Source organism: Osmerus eperlanus, chromosome 14, assembly GCF_963692335.1.
Source record: "Osmerus eperlanus chromosome 14, fOsmEpe2.1, whole genome shotgun sequence".
NCBI classification, from domain to species: Eukaryota; Metazoa; Chordata; class Actinopteri; order Osmeriformes; family Osmeridae; genus Osmerus; species Osmerus eperlanus.
In genome coordinates, this window is record NC_085031.1 from 96,381 (window position 1) to 122,603 (window position 26,223).

A 26,223-nucleotide genomic window follows, 5' to 3' on the forward strand; every position below is an offset into this window, starting at 1 on the left:
TGGGTACATTTTCTGTCCTGATTTCAACAAGGCTGGGCAAATCAGAGTATCACCAATTAGAGGCAGCATTTTTATGCTGTCATCATATAGACTTCTCACAAAGTATTTTACAGTATTTTTTAACTACAGAATGAAAGAAACACTGAAGTATAGTATAAGCAATTTTTATCAACCCTGTCAAATACAAATATAAAAATGCTATTTTGTATTTTAAATACTTATTTTAAATACATATACCATATATACTGCCCATCCCTGCCTGTGGGACACCAGTATTTAAAATAACTAGTGCACAGTGTATCGTCTTTTTGTTAGCTAGCCAGCATTTCATCCATAAAAAAAACCTGCTCACCTGGCGTATTATTGGCGCTCGCAATCTTCCGCGTAGTCTGCTTGTCTTTAATTAGTTTGTCATAGAAAGCGATGCACTTTATAGGACTTTTTAGTTTTCACGAACTACTCGTAGAGCTACATTTAAACTTCACACAGTGTCGCGTGAGATCAGTTGTTCAAGCACTTGTATCCTACAGTGCAGCTCCACGCTAACGTGTCACCTCAATATGGCTGAAAGAGTTCCATTGCAAAACTGGAGGCAATTTTTTGGGGGGGATATTTTTTTGAGGGCACTTTTCAAAACAACGTCAAACGTGGCACTGCACGTCCTCTGAAATTGGACACCTGCAAAATTTGAACTTTGCACATTGCCCGGTTCTCAATATAATTGTGGGAAACTCATTGCCCCATAATCCCATTATTAAGACACACGCACAAACACAGATTCCTGGCACTATTATATGTCGCTGGATTTAAGACCATTCTCTCTGACGTTGGGGTCCATCCTTTAAAAAATCTTTAATCCATGAAACCAGTGTTGTGTTGACTTGTAGTCCTTTGAGATTGTGCAGAAGTGTTTTTGTGTTTACTGTATTAAAACCAAGTCCATTAATAAAATCCTGACATACAAGTGTGGTGAGTCAAGGCCTGGCCACTGTATCCAGAACATTTTGGCTGGTACCCTCAACTCCCTGTTTGACCTTTTAGGAAAATTGGAGCGGGTTCAGACTCTCATCCACCATGGTGGTAAGCTCCCCAGTGAACACCTCTCATTTATTTACAGAAGATGGAGGTGAGTGCCACAGACCTGAAATCGATCATGGCTTTGAGATGGGGCTTTTTGGTAACAGGGATGATGTTTGTCTCCTTCCATGCTCTGGTGACAAAGCCGACATTCAGGAAATGCTCAGGAACTGCTGTGGAACCACACCGCCCAGCTGAGTTGAGTTCTAAAAGAGCCTGTCCGGTCCAAGAGCTTTCTTCGGGGATTGCTTGAAAGGATGGAGACAACCTTCCACTCTTTCACACTGATTAGGACAAGGTCATGGCTGGTGTTGGTTGCGGTCCAGTTGTCCATTGGGTCGGTCCTTTTGAACATGTGTAGAAGGTGTTCAACTATTCTGCGAAGGAGGTGGGGTCTGTTATGCCTTTCCTCGCATCTCCCCTGGTGAAAGTCACCTCCATCTTATTTTTGTAGATGAGCTTATAGCTTGGCTTTGAGCTTTAACTTCCATTTCAATTGTTTAGCTGTTTGGGCACAAACATGTTTGTCCTCTGTGATGTAAGGAGATATTGAGGATATTATGTTGGTTCTCAACATAACATTATAATGTTAGTTTTTTTCACTTATCCACTTCTTCTATCGGGATACAAATTACATGAATGGGATTAAAGGTTTAAATTATTGTTAAGTGTTTGATCATGTCTGTTCACAGTATTTTGCCCCCTTCCTCCCGTGACAGACAGACACAGCTGCCCAGACCAAAATACCCCTGAGCGCTGAACCAAGCCCAAAGAAGTGAAGAACACCCAGGAGGATCAATTCGAATCCACCCTGCACCCCCACCCCATGGACTAGCACCCTGCAGACTTTAAAGCCCATAGAGACCAGTCCATCGCGTTTATCACTTCATTGTGTCTCTGTGTCCTCCTCTTCACTGACTGATGTTGGTTTATAGCATCCTAACACTTGGTAACCATATGAGGTACAAAGAAATGAACAAGGGAACATGGAAGGGAATTACTTTCTACAATGGAATGTATCCCCAGACTTACTGCCCTCCCCTCACATCCCTGACTCTGGAGGTGGTACAGTCTCAGAAGGGCGAGTCTATTTTTGGCCATGTGTGGGTCGGACTGAGGAGAGGGGCAGGTGCCAAGAGTTATGGGAAGATTGCGGGCATAAGTTAGAGCACAGGTCTCTCATGTTGCAGTAGCTAGTCTTTCTTTCCCTCTGTATTTCGTCCACTTTTTTGCTCTCCAATCTCTAGCTTTCTTGGATATGACTTTGGAGAATATGGAAAACGTGGAGGTGTTTGATGCTGGGGAGAAGGGAAGAGGCCTGAAGACCACCAAGGAGCTGTGGGCAGGGGATATAGTGTTTGCTGAGGCCAGCTTTGCTGCAGTGGTGTTCGACAGGTAGGGCCCTGGTATAGGTTTGAGTTTCAATAGCCATGCATCTATCGTCTAACTGAGGCTTCTCAAAATAGTGTTCTGAAGACCATTGCCAAGAACAAGGGGTGAAGAACAAGTCTAATTCAAAAAGTGACAAAGACAAATGTATCTCACTTTGCCATTTTAAAATGACTATGCTTAAATTGGCTCAAGGCTTATTCTACAGATGCTTTTATCTTTTCAGTCATATCTACTGTACTGGTCATCAGTTGAGCTGGTCTTGTGTATGCAGTGGTCACATTGATGCACTTCTACATAATTTTCAACAAGAAGGTTAAAGCTGTCCATTACACAGAAATGTTTCATGTGTAAGTCCTAGCTAGTATTGATTTGTATTTAGTATTGATACATTACATAGCCATTGGAAATTTGAAACTTTAATAAAACAGCCTACATGGAAACCCTAACAAATTAAACTTTTACATTGTATTAATTTATTAGACACTTATCCAAAGCGATGTACAAATAGTGCATGTAGAATGTACAGTAGAAGATATGGTCTATATTTACAACTAGCCACATTCCAAAGTAACCTCATCTCAGCTACCAGGCATGGTGAACAACCATTTTGGTATTATAATGTATTAAATCTGGTTAACGAATTGATATTGAAGATTGCAGTTGTGAAAAGGACATTGAAAAGGGCATGTTTTATATAATGTAATATTTGCTTTCATAAAACAGCAATAACGTGGAACTGCTGAACACCATTTCCATTGAGAGGTTACCTGAGAAGTTTGTGATAACAGGTGGCTGAGGAGAGGGGGAAATATCCATCCATTTGAAGTGACAGGTCATTACCACTATCTAGTCATTACCTTCTGGTACAGAACAGTTACGGTATTAGACTTTACACTTTGAAAGCAAAGAGCAGATATTTTGGCATAGTTTAAAACAATGAAAAAGAACAACTAACTATCAAACTAGTAAAATATTTCAGTGGTTCTGATTCATTTTATTTGTTTGGTTTTGATTCACTTGACTCAAATTATGAGTGTTGTAGGGATATCTAAATCATCGGTTATAGTGGTCACAGACATGCCTGTAGTTTATGATGCCAGTGTGGGACCATATAAGAACTAGTACAGCAAAGACAGCAGACACAGCAGGTATGTGCTGAGAGGACCATACCATTCGGAGGGACGAGGGTTGGTGTTTTCCAAAACCAGGAAGGAAAAAGACTGTGTTTGAAAGAGAAACAGTGAGGACAACAGAAAAAAGAAAGCTTGAGTGTTTTCTTGTGTGTTTGGTGTCTGTGTGTATGATGATGAGAGAGAGAGTTGAAAATGTGTGTGTGTGTGTCCAGTTCCTGGCAACTTATACAGAGGCTTCACAGGGCTTTACTGTATGCCAACAATGACTACAAGCATGAACCATCTTGTTCTATTTCATTTTAGACCCACTCCAAGACACCTCTGGATACACTGTATGTACACAAAAAGATACATATGTGTCTGTTAGGTGTGGTGTGGTGGACTATTTTTGCAGTAATAGGCACTGAATATTTTAACCTTTTACAAATTTTGAACATTTAGAAAATGTTTTAGGTCAATTGAACTTATACTTTAGGTTTTGTATTTGTCAAAAGCTACAGACATGCTTTAGTAGTTTCCCAGGTAGACATGTGTTTGTGTAAAAAGTATGTGTTTGTGAGATGCCTGTTCAGTGTGGGAGATAAGTGCATGTTTGTAGATTTGGTTAGTTTAAACATGGAGGCCGTTTTAGCAGCACATGGCAGGAGGCCTGACAGTTGAATCAGTCAGGTATCTTTTCATGCTAGACACACATACATACACAGAATACACGTGCATACATACATAAACACACACAGCTTTTGAGGCACAGAGTTAGTTAGTATTCTCTGTTGTTTTTCTGTTCCCTGAAGTCTACCTGATTTCAGAATGTTTTTTGGATAAGGTCTCTCTTTGTTGTGTCTCCCTTGGGGGAAATACAAAATAGTATGTGTACAGTGTTATTTTAAAATGAATAACCTGCTCTATCCATGTCAATACTGTTCAGAGTTGTATTGACTTTTGAGAAACGTCCTTGATGAATTGATATCTATTGTATATGTAGTATATCCAGTATCTGTATTTTAATTTTGAGAGTTAATTCATCATGAAAACAGACATGTATGTCTCTCATGGTTCTAGCTCCAACTTCTGCATCCATAAATAGCCTGTGTTCTTGTTCGGGTATGACATTCCGGAGAGATGACATACGGTATAACGGAGAATCCATTTCATGCTTTATCTTATTAAAGAAGTGACGTGCAGGGGAACAAAAATCCTATATAGGGCACCACGGAAACAAAAAGAGGGAGAGAGGACTCATTGAGAGTATCATCATGTTTCTCTAAAGTCATCTCAAAATAGCCCATTATGTAAATGTGTTATACACATAAAATAGGAGCCAATATTTCTTAGGAGCTTGGAAACGGGAAAAGGAGATAGTGTCGGAGAGAAGAGAACTGATAGAAAGAAAAAAAGGGTTGATTAAAACGGATTGAAATGGAAAAAGAAGACTTGGAAGGCATCTACAGACATAGAACAGAGCTCACTGATAAGTTATGTAAGTATGGCTACCCCCTTGACCTTGTTAGGATGAATGGCTCTTCCACCCACCAAATCCTTAACCTTATATAGGTGCCTGCACTGAAAAAAGTTAAACGACCTTTGATATGTTCTCAAGTACATTTTTACATAGGTGTAATCCAAAATCATGGTTTCCGGTTCAAACCTGTTTTGTTCAGTTTGGCTAAAAGCTAATAAAACAACATTTTACACAAATTATTTTGTACTGAAAAAAGTGAAACGACGTGTCATTTGTGCATTTTTAAATTGGTCTATTCCAAATCAAACCTGTTTTGTTCATTTTGGATAAAAGCACATAATACGCCCCTTAGACAAAATGTAAAAATGTCCTAATTTTAGTGAAATAGTATTTTTGCTTGACACCAGAGGTTTGTCATCACATCAGGTCACTGTGTTAAACTTTGCCACGTTAACATTATTGACTTGATCACAGTTTTCTAAAAACGAGTTCAGATTACCTTTGACAACTAAAATATTTGTATTGTTGTGAGAAAGTATAACTATCGTTTCAGCATAATGATTAACCCAAACTTAAAATCTTTACTTCATCAATAACTAAATTCAAGTTCTGTTTACTGAATTAAATTACATTTACACTCAGACACAAGCAATTTCTCAGTATTTTTAAGAAATTGCCAATGCTCTGGGACATTCATGCAAATGATTATGTAGCCTAAGGGGTGTTTGATATTTTTATATTAATGTTTGTATTTTTTCCTTTGTGCTCTGCAGCGCTTTAAAATAGTCTTGTATTTTCTGTATTGTGTTCTCGATATAGAAAATACTTGTCAATTGTTCACAACAATTGACCGAGGAGACTAAATTTGTATTAAGATTGTTCCTGTTACTATATCCATGCCTCAAGAAACCAACCAAGGAGGCTAGAGTGGTAGGAATAGTGCCCATGTCAGCTGGTAATTGTAATGTTGTAGTTGATTTGGTGTTCAGAGTTTTGTGCACATTTGCAAAGTGCACAAAATACAAAAGCATACATATATATTGAATACAATATACAACTTCACAGCATTGCATGGCACAAATGAAAAAATTATAACTTGAATGTAAACATAGCAAACATCCCTCAGGCAGAACTGTACATGCAAGCACTGTATAGTGAATTAGGCATACAATTATGACAACTGGCTCAACCATTGTGCATGTAATGACTTCTGTTATTAACTAAATGTCTAGATGTTTGTGGTGGTAAGACAATTTAACAGAGAATCAATATGATACATTTTTAGCAACAGAACATGAGCAATTGATAATGTAGGAAACAGCAGACAAATGAAGGCTACATAATCATTTGCATGAATGTATTACATTTACATTTAGTCATTTAGCAGACGCTCTTATCCAGAGCGACTTACAGTAAGTACAGGGACATTCCCCCGAGGCAAGTAGGGTGAAGTGCCTTTCCCAAGGACACCGTCATCTGGCACGGCCGGGAATCAAACTGGCAACCTTCTGATTACAAGCCCGCTTCCCTAACCGCTCAGCCACCTGACTCCCTGATGTATTACGGACTTTGGGCAATTTGTTTATGATAAGGAGAAATTGCTTTTATGATGTGTGTAAGTGACTAGAATAGATGATATTGAGGGTAGATGGCTGAGCGGTTAGGGAATCGGGCTACCAATCAGAAGGTTGCCAGTTCGATTCCTGGCCGTGCCAAGTGACGTTGTGTCCCTGGGCAAGGCACTTCACCCTACTTGCCTCGGGGGAATGTCCCTGTACTTACTGTAAGTCGCTCTGGATAAGAGCGTCTGCTAAATGACTAAATTATGTTTACACTGAACAAGTACTTCAGAGATTACAGAATTTCAATTGTAATCTTAGAAATACAGGTACCAAACCCACTGAGCAGAACTGTCTATCTATTTATAATTCCAGAAACTGTGTGTGTCACCGACATCATCGCGGGCACTGTGCCCTGTCTATAATTCCTGGAATCTGTGTGTGTGTGCACTACCAATTTTATCATGAACACTGTACACTATATTTCAAGTAATCTGTATTTGTGTCTTAATCACCATCTGCATCATGGGCACTGTGCACTAGTGCCTTTAATTGTAACAGATAATCTCATTTATAATGCTTAAGATATTGCGTTAGATCGATTTAAGTGCTTTTGCTAATGCTTTAAGTTCCTGGTACTTAGAAATGTATTTTATTGTGTCCGAAAAGCTAATTCACCAAACTTAAAACATGTTGTTTCAGGAGTTGGCATAACGCAGAAGCGTAAGTAAAAAGTGTTGCCTTAATTTAGTTTGTTGACCCAATGTCTTAAAGAACACTACAGTATTTTAGCGGAGACACTCTCGGTTCCCAGCATGCCTTGAAGCAGGACAAAACGGACTCTGTTGGGTAGTTCGAAAAAGCATTATTTAAATCTGTATTGTTGAGGTTGTGTTTATTTAGATGTATGTGTTGTTGATAGCTGTTAGCTTGGTTAGTAGTTTAGTTAGTCACCTTAACAGTGTAAGATAGCTACTTAAATCGCTGCCAAAGTTGTTCAATACTTACAAACATCGTATCCTTTTAATGAGCAGCTCGACCACAATTCACTCATTGTCTTTTCCTGATTTTCTTACTGTAGACAGCAGCTGTATTGTGTATATTGGGTTGCGGTCAAGCAAATGCTTGAGTAAACCTCCATCACTGTTCGCAAGAATGTATAGAAATATAGTTTGTACAGAATCAGAAATATAACTTGAGATTAGGAAAATAGCTTGTCATGAAATTAGTTTTATGGTTTATTCAAAATACTTAGATGCAATAGTAAATATCATGTTATTCCAAAAGGGTTCAAATTAAAAAAGAAAAGTTGTCTTTATAATAATATATATATATATATAATATAATAAGTAGACCAAAGACAGGCAAATACCCATAAAATGTACTCTTCCGTCATATCACAGTTTTTTCTTTTATGTTTGACACTCCAAATGACTCATTCTAAAACCAAAACTATAGAAATGTATTTGGAACAATAAACGGGATAAAATAAGTAAGTAATCTCACTCTACATACTGTATTCTCTCTATGCAGCAAAACAGGTTTTAGTTATAAAACTGCTGTAATTAATATACAATTAAATGTCTCCTTGGTGGTCTTTTTATCAAATCAAATCAAATTTATTTGTATAGCCCTTTTTACACGCAAGCATGTCACAGAGGGCTTCACATACGCCCATAGAACTGCCTCTCAACCAACCTAAACCCTCACAGAAGACAAGGAAAAACTCCCCAAAAACTCTCAACAGGAGAAAAAAATTGAAGAAACCTTGGGAGGAGCAATTCAGAGAGGGATCCCCTCCTCCAGAGACGGTTGGTGAGAGAGGAGCAGAACACAGGCTAAACATAGTCATACAGTGTCTATGGGTTTTGAAACACCAAAATCCATTGTTCAACTTTATAGATGTAGGACAGGACCGGGAGACTCGCGACCAGGTCCAGCGTTGGCCGACCGACGACCAGGCAGGTGCTGACAACTCAAACCCCCCACACCACAAGGGATGTGTGTGGGGGGGGCAGAGAGAGGAGAGCAGGGATTAGAGAATGCCAGGAGCAGCTAACAGTTACAGTCATAATAGAATGAGATCCCCACCGGTCAAGTGTGGACTGGTGCAGCAATTTAACAGAGCAAAAAAGGGGAATTTGATGCAACCCCACACACCAAGACAGCGACAGCCCCCCTCGTTTGGAACATGAAATCTGTTCCAGGGGAAGAGAACTCTAAAATAAGTTATACTTATAGAATAAGGATGGAAACAACCCGTCCCCCGTTGCCTCCAACTAGTAACATACTTACCTTTAACAGTCGTAGAATTGACTAAACAATAACGTTTTTAACCTAATTTTAAATGTCGAAACAGTATCAGACTCCTTAATTGAGACGGGTAATTTGTTCCAGAGAAGAGGTGCTCTATATGAGAACGCCCTACCTCCAGCTGTTTTTTTCTTAATTTTGGGAACCACCAGATAGCCGGCATCTTGAGATCTAAGTGTCCTTGCGGGGCAATAGGGTGCAAGGAGACCGGAGAGGTACAGTGGTGCCAATCCATGCAGAGATTTGTAGGTTAGTAGTAGAACTTTGAAGTCAGCTCTGGCTTGGATAGGGAGCCAGTGTAGAGAGACAAGAGTAGATGTTATGTGATCAAACTTTCTTGTTCTGGTCAATAGTCTAGCAGCAGCATTTTGCACCCGGTGTACATTTTTTAGGTGGGTAATTGGGAGGCCAGAGAACAAAACATTGCAATAGTCCAATCGGGACGTAACAAATGCATGTATTAGTTTTTCGGCATCATCCTTTGAGAGAAATTTTCGTATTTTGGCAATATTACGTAGATGTAAAAATGCAGTTCTGGTAATTTGCTTAATATGGTACTCAAACGAAAGGTCTGGGTCCATTGTGACTCCTAAATTTTTTACCAGCTGGCTTTGAGAGACTTTGACGCCGTCTAGGTCTAAGGTCAGATTGGAAAAATTATTTCTATATTTTTTAGGACCGAAAATTTGAACCTCGGTTTTATTCGAATTTAGAATTAGGAAATTTGCAGTCATCCAAGCTCTCAACCTAGAAACACATTTTTCCATAGCATGTGGAAATTCTCCAGACTTTATAGACATATATAGCTGAGTATCATCTGCATAACAGTGAAAATTTACCCCAGAGCTTCTAATTATGTTTCCTAAAGGCATCATATAGAGTGAAAATAACAGAGGGCCTAGAACTGAACCCTGTGGTACTAGATAGATACGATCTAAACCACTGAAGTGACGTACCAGAAATCCCAACATAGTTCTCCATATGTTCCAAGAGAATCTCATGATCCACCGTGTCAAAAGCACTTAGGTCTAGAAGAACCAGGACAGAGATAGAACCCGTGTCAGAGGCTAACAGTAGATCATTGACTACCTTGGCTAATGCAGTTTCAGTGCTGTGGTGGAGACGAAATCCAGACTGGAGAGGTTCATAAAGCTGATTTGAGGAGAGGTGCTCAGTGAGCTGTTGTGCCACAGCCTTTTCTAAAATTTTGGAGAGAAATGGCAAATTTGAAATTGGCCTGTAGTTGCTAAGACAACCTGGATCCAGGTTTGTTTTTTTAAGAAGGGGCTTAATAATAGCTTGTCAACATGCAGCATGCTTGGTATAGGGGAAAGTTCAGTGTTGATGGCCACTCCTCCAGGACTAGTCTGTAGTTTGTCCCTTATTGCATAGATTTTTTGGTCAAAGAAATCTAAGAAATCATTGGGAGAGAGATCTGAACTAACACAGAGTGTACTTTTCTTAGTGAGATTTGCAACAGTATCAAATAGGAACTTAGTGTTGTGTTTGTTCTTACTAATCAACCTAGAGAAATATTCTTTTTTTATGATTTACACCCATAGAAATGACTGCAGAACATACATGGAACATAAATTATGGAATAAGTTATGGGCCCTGTTTTAATTTGAAAAATCACTAATCTAAAAGCAAATGTATTCACATTAAAGATCTTTTATATAGGTTATATTTAGAACCGTAAATGTCTGTCTATATATATTTATATGAATTACATCAGGGCCTTCTTCAAGGAGGCCATAGACCTTTCTCTCTCTGAAACCTTCTCTTCTCGTCTTACCCCCAGTCTGTATCACCAGGTTTGCCACAACTGTTTCCGTCATCAGACCAACCTGCACCGCTGCGCTCAGTGTAAGTTTGCCCACTACTGTGACCGCACCTGCCAGACAGCATGCTGGGAGGAGCACAAGCAGGAATGTGCTGCCATCAAGAAGATAGGGAAGGCACCCAATGAGAACATCCGGTAAGGAGAAAAAGACAATTAAAGTGTGCACGTGTGTCAATGTGTTTGTGTGTGACCTGACACAAGTCACACACACCCGTGTGTGACCTGTGAAATGACTAAATGTAAATGTTACCTTCTGTAACTATTCTTGTGGGGACCAGAAGTCCCCTCAGGAATAGTAAAACAAGGACAATTTGAACTTGTGGGGACATTGTCTTGGTCCTCCCAAGTTCAAGTGCTTCGGGTGGTTTTAGGGAGTTTAGGGGTAGGATTAGTGCTAGGGTTAGAGTTAAGGTTAGGGGTAGGGAATAAAGGATTTTCAATCGAACTGAATTTTAAGTCCCCTCAAGAATAGCCATACAAACAGTGTGGGTGTTGGTGTATGCATGTGTGCGTAGGTAGGTTGGTAATTTATTGATCACAATGGAAAATTGCAGCATTACGGTTACTTTTAATACAAAAGTTCAAACATAGAGAAAGGTGTAGAAAGTACAAGTGGCAAGAAGGACTACCGATTGCGCTCCTTGTGACACCAGGGGGGTGATCAGTCTTGCTCTAAAAGTGGTTCGCTTCACCACAACCATGTCATTGAGGGGGTAGGCTACACTGTCCACAATGACCCACAGCTCCTCCACTTCCTCTAGGGTGCCAAGGTCAGTCTGTGGAACAGAGCCTGCTTTCCTGAACAGTTTGTAAATTATGTTGGCATCCCCTGCCTGGCATAGAAGATGGCACCGGTGACCACAGACTGGTAGAATGTGAGCTGCACACGTCAAAGCACCATAGTCACCTCAAGAAGTAGAGCGTCCCTTTTTGTGAGGGCCGTGGTGTTATCAGCCCATTCAAGCCTGTTCAAGTGGATTCCCAGGTGCTTGTATAATAGGACCCCCTATTACAATGTCAGTCCCCTGGGTAAGAACAGTTGTTGAGGGGGCCTTAGTACTCTGGAAATTCACCTCCATTACCTTTGTCTTAAAGATGTTAAGCTGCAGACCCTCTTGAACCATCCCATGGGGAAGTGGTAGACGAGAAGTTAGGAAGGAACAGGGAGAGGCAGAGAAAGAGTAACAAGGGAAAGGAAGAGTATAGATTGGAAAAAATATATAAAAGAAAGAGGGAAGAAATTAACCTTTTAAGGAGTGAGTTCTAAATATTACCGACGCTTCCACCAGAGTGAGTTATTTTTCCAAAACGGAAGCTAGCTAGTTTTAGTTAGCTTCCGTTACCTAGCAACCTAGCATAATACTCGTAGCAATGCTACTACCTGCTAGTGTTACTTGTTAGCCTCCTAATTGTAAATTTTGAAGCCATACTATAGCGTTTGTCATATAGTTTTTGTCTATCGGAAAATAGTCGGTTGGAATGTTCAGAATCACACGAGTGACGGTACTCTGTGGGGCCCGCTTTCGAACGATCACATATGTGTGACGCTACTCCTTAACGGGTTAAGAGGGCAATCATATCTAATGTATTGAGCATGTCCTTAAGAGACTGTGATGTACATTAATGGGCAATTTCTGAATCAATGCATTACTTTACATTATAATAAATCACTTTTAGTCTTGCAGCCCGCATGCTGTGGCGCATGAAGAAGCACACAGGTATTGTGTCAGATGGCCAGCTGACCTCCGTGGATCAGCTGGAGGACCATGTGGCCGACTTACCCGTCGACGACCTCAAGGAGCTCAAGATTGACGTGCACAACTTTCTGGACTACTGGCCGCACAACAGCAAGCAGTACACTGCTGAGTACATTGCACACATCTTTGGCATTGTATGTAACACCTTACATCATACTTATGTACAGTGCCTTCAGAAAGTGTTCAGGGCCTTCTCTTTCTCAGTATTTTGTTGGGTTATACACTTAATTTAAAAGTGATGAGATGTTTGCAATCAGCTTTCATCCAAAAACAACATGGTTACGAATTGAAAACACATTGTAAGATTTTTTTAATTGAATAAAACAACTTACATTTTGATACTTTGCTATGATACACCACATTGAACTCAGCTAAGTCCTATATATTCTTTGATCGTTCTTGATATTGGATGTAATGATAGTTAAGTGAAGAAATTATTTAGAAAGGCACATACCTACAGTCCCACTGTTCACCATGCAAGTCAGGGCAAAAATAAACAAGCCATAAAGTCTAATAAACTCTCCATAGACCTCAGAGATGGGTTAAATGGGTTTATTTTCGTTTCAATTTTATCTTGCCTGCTATATCATCTCAATTTCTCCACATACATAAATAAAGTACCTACTACCTAACTACCTTAAACAATCATGTAAATAACACAACCAAATGGAAAAAGGGGGTCTGAATAACTTAGCAAGGTTTGTGATATGTACCGTATTTTTTGAAAACAAGACGCATTTTCTATAACCCGCACCCCACCAGAATGGGACCTTGTGTTTGTAAATCAGATTTTAACCCTTTGATACACAAGCTATGCTTACCCCCTCTTATGCACAACATGGGTCTAAAATGACCCGCATTCATTTCCTATGACATTTCATGTATGGCTGAGTGTTTGTTTGGTATATATTTTTTAATCAATTAATTTCATTTATTCAAATTATTCATTAAGTATCTTGTTTTTCAGTACCATAAATCATTATTTAAATGTTTGTCTTTCTTTTTTCTCTGAGCAAAAAAACGTTTGTGGTATTACATCAAATGTACAGACATGGGTCTAAAATGACCAATATGGATTCACTATGGAATTTGATAGAAACTTTGGATATTTGCAATTTTGAACATATTTACTGTGGATAACTATTCACCTGCCACACATTTTACAGCTCAACACGGCTGCTTTCAGGTTGGGAGAGGTTCATCAGTGACAACATCATTGAGGAGGTTCTGAAATGCAACAACTAACAGTGCGTTCACACTGCAGCGACGCGATGCGAGCGACAACATGTTTTCCATTCATTTTCTATGGAGCCAGGCGAATCGCTTGCGTGGTGCATTGTGGGACGCGACGCGACCAAGTTGAGATTTTCTCAACTTTATGCAAATGAGGAGCGATTTTCGCTAGCGATGGCCAATCGGAGTGTTTTCTTGTTTGTCGTAACGTAGCAACCATGGTGAACATTTCTAGGTTTCAAGGTGGAGGAGAAACTAATCGTTTGTGTGGCTGTTTACCCAGTCCTGTAGGATACATAGCTATATTCGTACAGAGATGTTAATTAAAAAAAACGATGCATGGCGCAAGGTTGCCGAAGTTGTTGGTGCTTGTACTTTCAAATTCAGTCTAGTCACATTACGTAACTTCGTTCTGTGGTAACTAGCTAGCTAGCCCGGCTTGAACTCCCTATCGTATCGACAGATTAGCAGAGACTTTGAGTAAATAATAAAACGTTTTTTACACATGTCAACGTGTATGTCTATTAAACAGTTTTGTATTTTGTATACAAGTTCTATTTTGATCGATGTTGCGAGTACATAAACCCAAGTCTGCACACTTGGCCATGACAACTACAACAGTGACTTTAGAGAACTACATTCTACATTAATCTGTTTGAAACTCCCCCGAGCGTGGTGAACTGTGGGAAGGCGAGCGATGGCAAGCGATTTGCGTCGCTGCAGTGTGAACGCACTGTTAGAGATGAAGAGCTGCAGCAACAAAGGGAAAGAGTGGTGAAGCATCGACAAACAGGAATTTATGGCCTCTATCAGTTTGACTCTCCTTGCATGGGAGTACAAGAGCCTAAATGTGGCCTTGCGGGAGAGTTTTGGGATCCAATTGCTAAATCCAATGTTTAAAGCCACCATGGGGCTAAAGAGATTTGAGGATATCCTCAGCTTCATAAAGTTTGATGATAAGAGCTCTTCTTGTGGCTGGGTGGTAGTTGCATTTTGTTTTTACCCCACATCTTTCCATTACCTCTTTAATATACTTTTGGAGCTGTGACTTGGCCTTCATGCGCCTCACATGACAAGGTCCTTGCCTAGCTCCTTGATGAACTGCCACTTGGTCACACCACCTATGTAATCAGGGTGTTGGTGCAGAACTTAGTGTAGGCATTGAGGGTGGCAACATCCAGCACATTGTGCCAGACACCTCTGTTCTCCACTTACATGAGTAATAGTAGTGCAAACTATCTGATCCATTGTGTCCACTCCTGCTTTTCTTTTATTACAGTACTGAATCACAACATTGTTGTCATTCACTGCTTTGACATCATGCATGGTGCTCAGAAGGACAACAGCCTTTCCCTTCTTCAGCACATAGCTGGCCATAGTCATGTTGCCATTGAATCCAAATTGAATGGCAACATGACCATGAAAAAATGTGGAACTTGGCATGTCCCTTCATTTGGATGTCTTTGTGACTCGTATGTTCGGCTTGTTCTGGTGAAGAGTCCCCGCAATGTTCAGGTTTTTCTCAATAAGCTTTCCAGTCAGAGGGACACTGGAAGGGTAGAACACTCAGCCTACCACATATGGGACCCTCACATCGCACATCCAGAATAATTCCACATTTTGCAGGCTTGCTGGGCATGTATTGCGAACACTGCTCATCTCTGGTGACAAAGTTACTGGGAATGAAAAGTATTCTGCAATTAGCCAGGAAACTGTCACACACATACCTGAATGCTGCTATGTGATGTGTTTCTTGTTACAAAGCCCTGTTCCTCTTGTCATCAAAAGTCAAGCTTGGATATCATCATATCTCTTTAGCCCCATGGTGGCTTTATACATTGGATTTTGCCATTGGATACAAAAACGCTCCAAAATGGCCACATCTAGGCTCTTGTCCTCCCCTGCAAGGAGGGTCAAACTGATAGCGGCCATGAATTCCTGTTTGATGCTTTTCCACTCTTTCCCTTTTGCTGCTGCAGCTCTTCGTCTCAAAGTTGTTGCATTTTAGGACCCCATCAAAGATGTCACTTGTGAAGATCTCCAAGCCTAGAAGCAGTTGTGTTGAGTTGTGAAATGTGTGACAGGTGAATAGTTATCCACAGTAAATATGTTCCAAGTTGCAAAAATTAACTAATATCAAAGATTTCTATAAAACTCCATAGGAATACATATGGGTCATTTTTGACCCATGTCTGTAAACTGAAGGTAGTAACAAAAGAACAATGGTTGTTTATAAAGTAAGAAAAGAAAAAAGAAAAATAAGTATTTGTGGCAATCAAAAACAAGATATTGAATGAACACTTGGAATATTAAATTATGAAATGAGTTGATTTCAAAAGATATGGCTAAGAAACACTCAGCCATACATGAAATATCATAGGAAACTAGAGAGGGTACAATTTCTGGGGAAATTGTAGGGTGTGCTTGCTTGCGTCGGTTGCACAGGGGTTCGTTTTTGAATGACATTTTCACAACTGATATCCTACTATTATTAACGTTCAGATGCAGATACAAGCCAACCTTACCGGTTCCATCCAAATAGGCCTAATGAAACGTAAAAATTGAAACAGCTCGTCTCGGGGGGGGGGGGGGGGGGGGGGCTTGACGACCCTGTAAATAAATAAATAATAAAATTCATAGTTTACCCACCTATATTTTTATCGCCACACCACTGGATATAGCCCTGTGTGGAGAAGCTGCCCCGGTAAATTGTACTGCTACAGTGCAGTACTAGACTACTGCTGTGTTTGTCTTGGTAGCGATTGCGTTGGTTGAATTGGATTTAACGTTCCGTTGTACAGTTTAGGCTGAAATTAATTACTTTCATGAACAGATTGACAAAGTTTAGGCTGTGGCAATGAAATTCAGGTTAGTAGTCAGATAGACTTTTGATTTAAGTAAGGGGAGAAACATGTTCTGTCGCCGTTTGACTTCCTAAACAGCTGTGTAGATGTTTTGTAGTGTGTCTCGCGTAGGCTACAGCGTTGCAGTGAGCAACACTGGTTTGAAACCACAGGTATGTTATTTCACCAACAAATCGTTTACTTGTAATGTAATGTCATAACTAGAGAGGGTACAATTTCTGGGGAAATTGTAGGGTGTGCTTGCTTGCGTCGGTTGGACAGGGGTCCGTTTTTTAATGACATTTTTACAACTGATATTTCTGTATTTTATATAAAAATGCATACTTATTATTTATAAAGATGACATAGATTTAAAAGCATTTTTTTTTGCTGCTCATTTACAACTGAAAATACGAGTGAAGTGTAGAATGAAATGGATGTCTTCTCATTTCCCCAAGAGGCAAGAGGCAGCCTCATCGTTGAATCAAAACGAATACATTTGGCAGACCGGTGTACAAATTGACCTAATCTCTATGACTTAAACGTCCTTTTAAGTTTTTCCCTTCTCGTGATATTTTCATGCATTTAGCCTACTCATTGCATTCATTCATTAATAAAGAACTCCCTTTGAAGATTATTCTACGACGTTACCCGGCAGTAGAAGATGGAATCGCAATTCAAACAGTACCATCTGCTAACTGAAAATATGCCCCCCAAAACGTAAATAAGCTTGACATTTAGTGGAAAATCGCTCATTCATAAAAAGCTCACTGGTAGCGATCATTGTCAGTAACAACGCAAAATGCGATATAGCCCTGTGGAGAAGCTGCCCCGGTAAATTGTACTACTACGGTACAGTACTAGACTACTGCTGTGTTCGTCTTGGTAGCGATTGCGTTGGTTGAATTGGATTTAACGTTCCGTTGTACGGTTTAGGCTGAAATTAATTATTTTCATGAACAGATTGACAAAGTTTAGGCTGTGGCAATGAAGTTCAGGTTAGTAGTTAGATAGACTTTTGATTTAAGTAAGGGGAGTGCCGAACATGGTCTGTCGCCGTTTGAATTCCTACAGCTGTGTAAATGTTTTTGTAGTGTCTCGCGTAGGCTACAGCGTTGCAGTGATACACTGGATTGAAACCACAGGTAATGATAATTTCACCCACAAATCGTTTACTTGTAATCTAATGTCATAGTAAATCCTACAACGAAAATGTATATGTGAGGAATGTTTATTTTAACGATTGAAAACAGATACATCATAGACCACTGTAGTATGTGTTGGCCGGGCAACACAGGCTAATGTCATGATGCTAATATTTCAGTGAAATAGTAGACTACTGTTTCCGAAAGTAGATGTACTTCCTTAATAATATCACCTTATATTGTACATTACACATCACAATTGTGTGTCATATCACAAAGTAAAATGAGTAAATAGTTATCACCCTGGCCTCTTTGCTTGTGGCGTTCCTGCAGCTGCCTTGCAGTAAAGCTATAGTTAGCCTAGCTATCCCCCAAGTTAACAGATGCGAAACGAATGTACATTACACATCACAATTGTGTGTCATATCACAAAGTAAAATGAGTAAATAGTTATCACCCTGGCCTCTTTGCTTGTGGCGTTCCTGCAGCTGCCTTGCAGTAAAGCTATAGTTAGCCTAGCTATCCCCCAAGTTAACAGATGCGAAACGAATGTTCTGCTACAGTTAGTCACGCGTGTTTTCGTGACGTTAGTGACGTTAGTAACGTCAGTGACTGTGGCTAGCAAATTAGCCACCGTTAGCTTCACTTTTCGCCACAAAAACTTAACTTAAGCCCAAACCATGCAACGGAACGTAAATTCCAATAGAAGCAACGCAATCGCTACCAAGACGAACCTTTTGACACCGCCGTTGTGTATGTAGGCCAAATATTGACTGAGTTTTAGGGGGGCGAAAATAAACAATAAATAATATATATGTGAGAGAACAAAGGTTGTGCTCTCGCCGAAGGCTTGAGCACACCCAATAAATCCTACAACGAAAATGTATTTGTGAGGAATGTTTATTTTAACGATTGAAAACAGATGCATCATAGACCGCTGTATGTGTTGCCCAGGCAACAGAGGCTAATGTCATGATGCTAATGCTTCAGTGAAATAGTAGACTAGTGTTTCCGAAAGTAGATGTACTTCCTTAATAATATCAGCTTATATTGTACATTATACTTCACAATTGTGTTTCATATCTCAAAGTAAAATAAGTAAATACTAGTAGTTATCAACCTGGCCTCTTTGCTTGTGGCGTTTCTGCAGCTGCCTTGCAGTAAAGCAGTTAGCCTAGCTATCTCCCAGAAGTTAACAAGCTGCTAAACTAATGTTCTGCTACAGGTAGTCACGCGTGTTTTCGTGACGTTAGTAACGTCAGTGACTGTGGCTAGCAAATTAGCCACCGTTAGCTTCACTTTTCACCACAAAAACACAATTTCTACTTAAACCATGCAACGGAACGTAAATAAAAATACAACCAACGCAATCGCTAACAAGACGAACCTTTTGACACCGCCGTTGTATATGTAGTCCAAATATTGACTGATCCTTAGGGGGGCGAAAATAAACAATAATAAATAATAATAAATATATATGTGAGATAACAAAGGTTGTGCCCTTGTCGAAGGCAAAGCACACCCAAATATGCCCCCAAAAACGTAAATAAGCTTGACATTTATTAAGTGGAAAATCGTTCATTCATAAAAAGCTCACTGGTGATCTTTTGTCAGTAACAACGCAAAATGCGATATAGCCCTGTGCGGAGAAGCTGCCCCGGTAAATTCTACTACAAATATTGACGAAGATTTAGGGGTGGTAAAATAAATTATAATAATATATATGTGAGAGAACAAAGGTTGTGCCCTTGCCGAAGGCAAAGCACACCCAATAATTCAATTCCTCTTTCAATAAGCCCCCGTTCCAGTGTTGAGCATTAAATTAGCTGCACGGTCTGTAGAGATCTTGGGATTAAGACACTTTTTTGTTCTAAAACCGGGCTATACGCCGCTTCAAATATATAAGCCGTAAAACCACAAGAAAACTGTAAAATCGGGGTACAAGCCACGGTTTTATTTCCTACTTTCCATCCAATTCTGTTGCAGAAATTCTGATCCAGCCCTTTATATTCTTTATATTTTTTGTCAATCAAACTCAAGCTGGAGGAAAGCAAGAGAGGTCAGACAAGAATTGCTGGTGCAGTTTCTAATTGTAATTTATTGTATGATGTTACCTAGTGCAGCTTTATGGGCCAGTGAAGTAACTCTCTCTCTCTTGCCTATACCTATATTCTCTATCCTTGTTTAGTCTGTGGTTTTCTCTCTCTCTCCCTCCTCCCTGTAGATCAACTGTAATGGTTTTACTCTGAGTGACCAGAGGGGTCTTCAGGCAGTGGGAGTAGGTCTATTCCCCAACCTGTGTCTGGTTAACCACGACTGCTGGCCTAACTGCACCGTCATCCTCAACCACGGCAAGTACGTACCCTTAGTGTTTGAATCCACAAACCTTATTGAACTTAAAGACAGAAAATAGGGACCTAAAGACACAGGACACATTTACATTTAGTCATTTAGCAGACGCGCTTATCCAGAGCGACTTACAGTAAGTACAGGGACATTCCCCCGAGGCAAGTAGGGTGAAGTGCCTTGCCCAAGGACACAACGTCAGTTGGCATGACCGGGAATCGAACTGGCAACCTTCGGATTACTAGCCCGATTCCCTCACCGCTCAGCCACCTGACTCCTGATACATCAACACAGTTAAAATAAAAAAATGGGTCAGATGGCTGAGCGGTTAGGGAGTCAGGCTATTAATCAGAAGATTGTTGGTTCGATTCCTGGCCGTGCAAAATGACGTTGTGTCTTTGGGCAATGCACTTCACTCTACTTGCCTCGGGGAGAATGTCCCTGTAGTTACTGTAAGTCGCTCTGGATAAGAGCGTCTGCTAAATGACTAAATGTAAATATAAAATACTATATTGTGTATTCACACTTTGAGTTGTGGATTTATAGATAAAGAGTGAGAGAAAGAGAAAAAACATTCAACAAGAAAGAAGATGAGATAGGTGTGTGTGTACTTTTATTTGTGTTGGAGTTTGGCAACCACAATTGCACTGTACTGGTTTTAAAATCTAATTTCTTTTCCAGTCAGTCAGCTCTGAACTCGACCTTCCACTCTATGAGGAGGTGGGTATGCCTGGAGTGAAGAGGGATCCATAACATTTAACCCTTGTACAGCCTATCCACATTCATCCACTTTACGGGCACAATTACTGTTGTCATCAAATAATTACTGTCCAGTTTGAAGTAGTACTACATGACAGTAATGGTAAGGCATTTGTCAAGCCAACATATTTTCAATTTTTCCTGCCCCTGCACTAATGCATTTTAGCAGTTACATGTTGAAGGAAGTCATTTTTACTAAACAAAACCCTCAGGCTCAGCTGTTAGTATATATAGACTATTGAGAATACTATAAACAGCCTGCCCATATTACCCCTCAAAATGAAAACCCAATCCTAGCAATTTTATTAATTATTCTCTATCAGTCCTTTGTCGTATTTCTAATACAATGTTTATTATAAAATTAGAAGACTTATCAGGGTTCAGAGCATTATCTGTGGTTCAGGGTTATGGTTTTCTATTTGGCTTGTACAATTGATCATAACAATGTGGACTTGTTATAACATTGACCTCAAACTAATGTCTACATTATTTGTTTTTGCTAGTTTTGTGTGCTCTGGTTGCTCCCTGTAGCTTTGTGACTGACATGATAAAGTGTGTGAATCTGTACTACATGACCTACTTTACCCTTCAGGGTTGAACTGTTGTTTTTGTCTTTTCCCTCATCTGATCTAATGTGTGTGTGAACAGCAATTACGAAATACCATGAACTAAACCAATGCCCCACAAACAATATTCAAACCACCGCTAAAAACACGATGCCCTCCATTGCCCAACACAGCCTCTCTCTCATCCAGGATTGAGCTGCGTGCGTTGGGTAAGATTGCTGAGGGTGAGGAGCTGACAGTGAGCTACGTGGACTTCCTCCAGTTGTCTGCCGACCGCCAGCACATTCTGAAGCAGCAGTACCACTTTGACTGCACCTGCCAGCACTGCACCGGACACATCAAGGATGACCTGATGATGGCGGCCAAGGAGACGGAAGAGAAAAAGGTGAGAGTTTTGACTGTAGGCCCCATGACAAATGAAATCCAGGATCCTATCCCTGTTCCATACAAATTTGAGAAACATTGACTATGATTTGATTGTGTGGGCATCCATTCTCTGACATAGCAGGGAAGATCCGATCTTCCCTCTAATCTCTCCAAATTAGACATGCTGTGTTTCCTGCCCTTACCACTAAAATATGTTTTATATTAGTATGACATTGTTTTCACTTGTTACGGGATAGTATTCTATAAATTATAAATTGAAAGTACAAGCAGTACAACATTAATAGCATGAGTTAACATTTTGACACGGTTATGTCATGGCTTAATTTTATCAATCTCTGGATGTTAAACTTGTATGAAATTGAACATTTGCTTGGATGGTTTGTTCATACGTGGGCCTTGTTTCTGCAAGTCATCAACAATTACACCCCTTTTTTTGAGGAATGCGTAATTTATGAGTAAATTACTTTGCACTGGTGTCCCACCTCGCTCCCCTTATGGTTGTCTAAGGTAATGCATACAGTGTGACGATGCATGAGGATGGATGGGCACACTAATGCTACTGATTCCTCTGTCCAATTGGTCTTTTTTTTTGCTAAATACAATTCAGTATAGATAAAACGTGACTATGAATGAACATGACGGTTCACCCTCTACTTTCTCTCTAAGCCCTCTGCTGAAAAAGTAAAGGAGGTGACTGACTTCAGTAAAGAGTGTCTTGTTAAGATTGAGATGGCTCGAACCAACGGTGACTACCATGAGGTAGGCTATTGTGCAACAAAAGCAACACCAAAACAGCTGCCATCTTAAATTTTTTACGATGAATGTTGCAGCTTTAGATTTAAGCAACAAGATTTTCATTATGGATAATTACTGTCCTTAAAAATAAGTACCCATGCCATCTACTTCCACTTCTCCCTTTCATTGCTCTTCTGCCTTTTTATCTGGTCTTCTGCTTTCTCCTCCCTGCTCTCCTCACTCTTTTCTCCTCGTTCTCTTCATTGCTACCTGTCCTTTTCTCTCTTTCAACTCTCACTCCTTACATCTCTCCTGCATCTCTCTATGTTCCTCTATCTGTCCCACAGGTTGTGAAGCTGTGTCGTGAGTGTTTGGAGAAGCAGGTGAATGTGCTAGCTGACACACACCTCTTCCACCTACGTATGCTAAGCACAGCCAGTGAGGTTCTCTCCTACCTGCAGTATTTCACTGAGGCAGCAGACTTTGCCCGCAGGATGGTGGAGGGATACATGTGAGTAGTGATCAGGACCAACTAGGTGGGTGGTGGAGGGATACAGTATAAGCACATTTAGAACGTGCCAATATGCAATTCCTTAAAGATCCTGTAACGTGGAATTAAAAACAAGTTTTAAGTTCACCAAACCACAGAAGAATGTGTTATTAACTACCCATCCAAATTCGAATGAAAAAAAAACAGACAGGTATGTTAAATTAGGCTTTGATATCGTGAGAAAATCAGCGGTCTTCTCTGCTTGAGACTGGGGGGGGGCGTGTCGCTGGAAGGCACCGCCTCTCTCAAGTACCTACGACCCAGATAATGGACGCTACGTCAAGCCGAACAAAACAGTATAGGATTAGAATGTATTTGTTCAATGAGTGAAACATACAGATGCATATAAATGAAGCTGGTTCCCCTGAGCTGTAACACAGGAGTAAAAAGATAGTTCTTGCATCCAGGGAAGATGCAGTTGCGGGTGGAGGGAGACATCCTGAAGCTAGCTAGCTAGCTGATGTAGGCTACAATAACAGTACAGCAGGAGGACCCATTCAGTGATCTGACGTACATCGGTCAAAGTGACGTAGATCGGTCATTTTTTGGCTCCGCCCATTAAAACCTGATCTGAAAACGAAATAGAAACTGGTCTAACTCCATATTTCAGTGCGCCAAAGTTTTTGCGCTTTGCACATGCTTTCAGGAACTCATTTCACACGTATATAATGTACTGAGAAGCAAATCATGGAATTTGCTTTACAGGATCTTTAAAACCCAATTTCTCATCCCTATCACTATGCCTCGGGAAGCCTCTTCCACCCTGCCTTAGTGGAAAGTTGTTGACAAATGGTTTAAAGGTGGTTTCCTAATTTGATTTACTGTATATTGACTTATTTATATTAGAGAAAGTTGAATTGCATTTTTTATTGTTGCCCTACTTGGTCTCTTTTATAATTTCTCTCTGTTCTTTTTCCTCCACCTCCTTAATTCCTTCTCTCTCTTTAGGAAGTTATACCATCCCAACAATGCCCACCTGGGCATGGCCACCATGCGGGCTGGGGTGACCCACTGGCATGCAGGGCTCATCGAGGTGGGCCATGGCATGATCTGCAAGGCTTATGCTATCCTCATGGTGACCCATGGGCCCAGCCACCCCATCACCAAAGACCTGGAGGTACCCTACAGAAGTCTGCACAGGCTGCATGAGGTTGATTTAGCTTTTAATTGGTTGCTTGAATTGACAAAATACATTTGCTACCTAAAGTGCTATCAGAATAGGATATTGGATATGTGTTGTCAGTCTGTAATCTACTTTAAGACTGTCATGAACTGTTATAGTCCCACTAGGATCATAGAAAAAGAAAGTGTGCTGCTTGAAAGGACCCTGTTTGGTGGTTCATTTTGTATGACAATCTACAGTATGGCATTGTAATTCAGAATGTAAGGCTGTTCATGGTCTCTGGTTGTAACTTCATTCATGGACTAGTGTTAAATAACTGTGTCCTTCCATTAGATCTCCCTAATGCATATCAGGAATCACTTCAGGGGTTGATTTAGAAGAGTAGATTAAATTGAGATTTGTCCATCCCCAAAGGAAAATCCAGATGTCACATCAGCCCCAATAAAATGTACAGCAAAATGATTAATGTAAAAAGAGTAAAAATAAGTATACACAAAATAATACAAGTATACATAGAAAGATTGCACAGTAATGATAAAAGTATAAACTGTGATATACAAGTATAAACAGTAATAATACAATCATGCACATTAACTTTACAGTATTGCTTACAACAGTATTTAAAACATCATGGTGTATCTCTTTCAAAATGTCCGGTGTGCAAAGACAAACTTAAACTTAGACCTGTTCTGACTCCTGACTCCTATCGTTTTTCTTTAGTCTATGCGTAGACAGACGGAGATGGAGCTGAGGATGTTCAAGCAGAATGAGTATATGTACCAGACCATGAGAGATGCGGCGCTGAAGAACAAACCAATGGGCATGATGGCTGAGCAGTCAGCCGCTGACGAAAAGATCAAGGACCTCTTCCGAAAGCAATGAGCTCCTCTAGATTCTTACTGTCCTCTGAAACAACAACTTAAATAAAGCCAGGTCTCATAGTTCAGGCCTACCTTGTTTCCCTTCCTGCAACAGCAACATAAAATTGTTGGTTCTAAAGCAGTTTTCGCCTTTAAATCCAAAAAGCTAGCCTACACCCAATGATGTGTATTGTCCATGTCTTGAAGGCTAGACTACACACAATTATATGTGTTGGCCATGATGTGGAGCTCAAAATCCAGAGTACTTTTTGGTACTATACTTGGACTGCTGAATTTGTGACTAAATCAACTCACCAATTAAATATTTAATGGGAAACTATACAAGGATATTGTCGTTTTTTACATTTTAAGCCTAGGTCATCCATCACTTTATTGCAAAGAAGACCATAGTCAATATTTAATTTTGCAGATTATTTTAAAGGGTTGATCAGAAACTTGGGACACATGGCATTACTTCATTCACAATCAGTCACAAAACAACCAAAGGTGATACGATTTAGAGTTTTGATGGTCAATACCAACAAACATTCAATAGCCAACCAGTTTATAAGTGTATTTGTCACAGTTCCCAGTGATTGAACCCAAACGCAGACCTGGGGCCTGTACTACGAATCAAGATCAAGATGCTCTGGATCACTTTCAGTTACCCGGCTACGCGAAGCGTAACAATCGCAATCACGATAAGTGGTATCACGACGGCGGTTATCAACTCTCTAACTCAACCCAGATCTTTCCAATCTAGAGACGTGCGCGTTCACATAAAGGGGCGGTGTTTGCACCGTATGTCCAATCGCAAACATGGACAAAACAAGAGCCGCACATTTCACGCAGGAGGAGCCGACAATAATCTTCCAAACTTTGTCTACTCCTCCTGCGTGAAATATTGTAATACAAACATATCAGGAATACAGACATATAATACAGACAAAAATCAACAAAGTCGCTGCTGCCAAGCTGGCAGAAAATAGCAGACGCTGTAAATGCGTAAGCTACATGACTTATTGATATCTTGTGCCCCAGGCACAATATGTGACCATAATTACACGTGTGCATTCCATAACGTTAAACTTTTGTTGCTGTATTATTTTAGTTGCAACCCTGGCAGTGGCAAACGATCGTGGG

The 26,223-nt window shown here is 40.2% G+C and overlaps 1 protein-coding gene across 1 annotated transcript; it reads left to right on the forward strand.

Annotated features, from left to right (window-relative positions):
• Window positions 1-2,212: 2,212 nt before the first annotated feature.
• LOC134033589 (histone-lysine N-methyltransferase Smyd1-like) lies at window positions 2,213-25,425 on the forward strand. Its single transcript, XM_062477809.1, has 10 exons — window positions 2,213-2,472; window positions 10,735-10,911; window positions 12,454-12,667; window positions 19,979-20,109; window positions 20,782-20,820; window positions 21,615-21,810; window positions 22,479-22,571; window positions 22,895-23,058; window positions 24,046-24,214; window positions 24,941-25,425. The coding sequence occupies exons 1-10, from the start codon at window positions 2,336-2,338 to the stop codon at window positions 25,100-25,102; spliced, it is 1,482 nt and encodes a 493-aa protein (XP_062333793.1). The 5' UTR covers window positions 2,213-2,335; the 3' UTR covers window positions 25,103-25,425.
• Window positions 25,426-26,223: the final 798 nt, after the last annotated feature.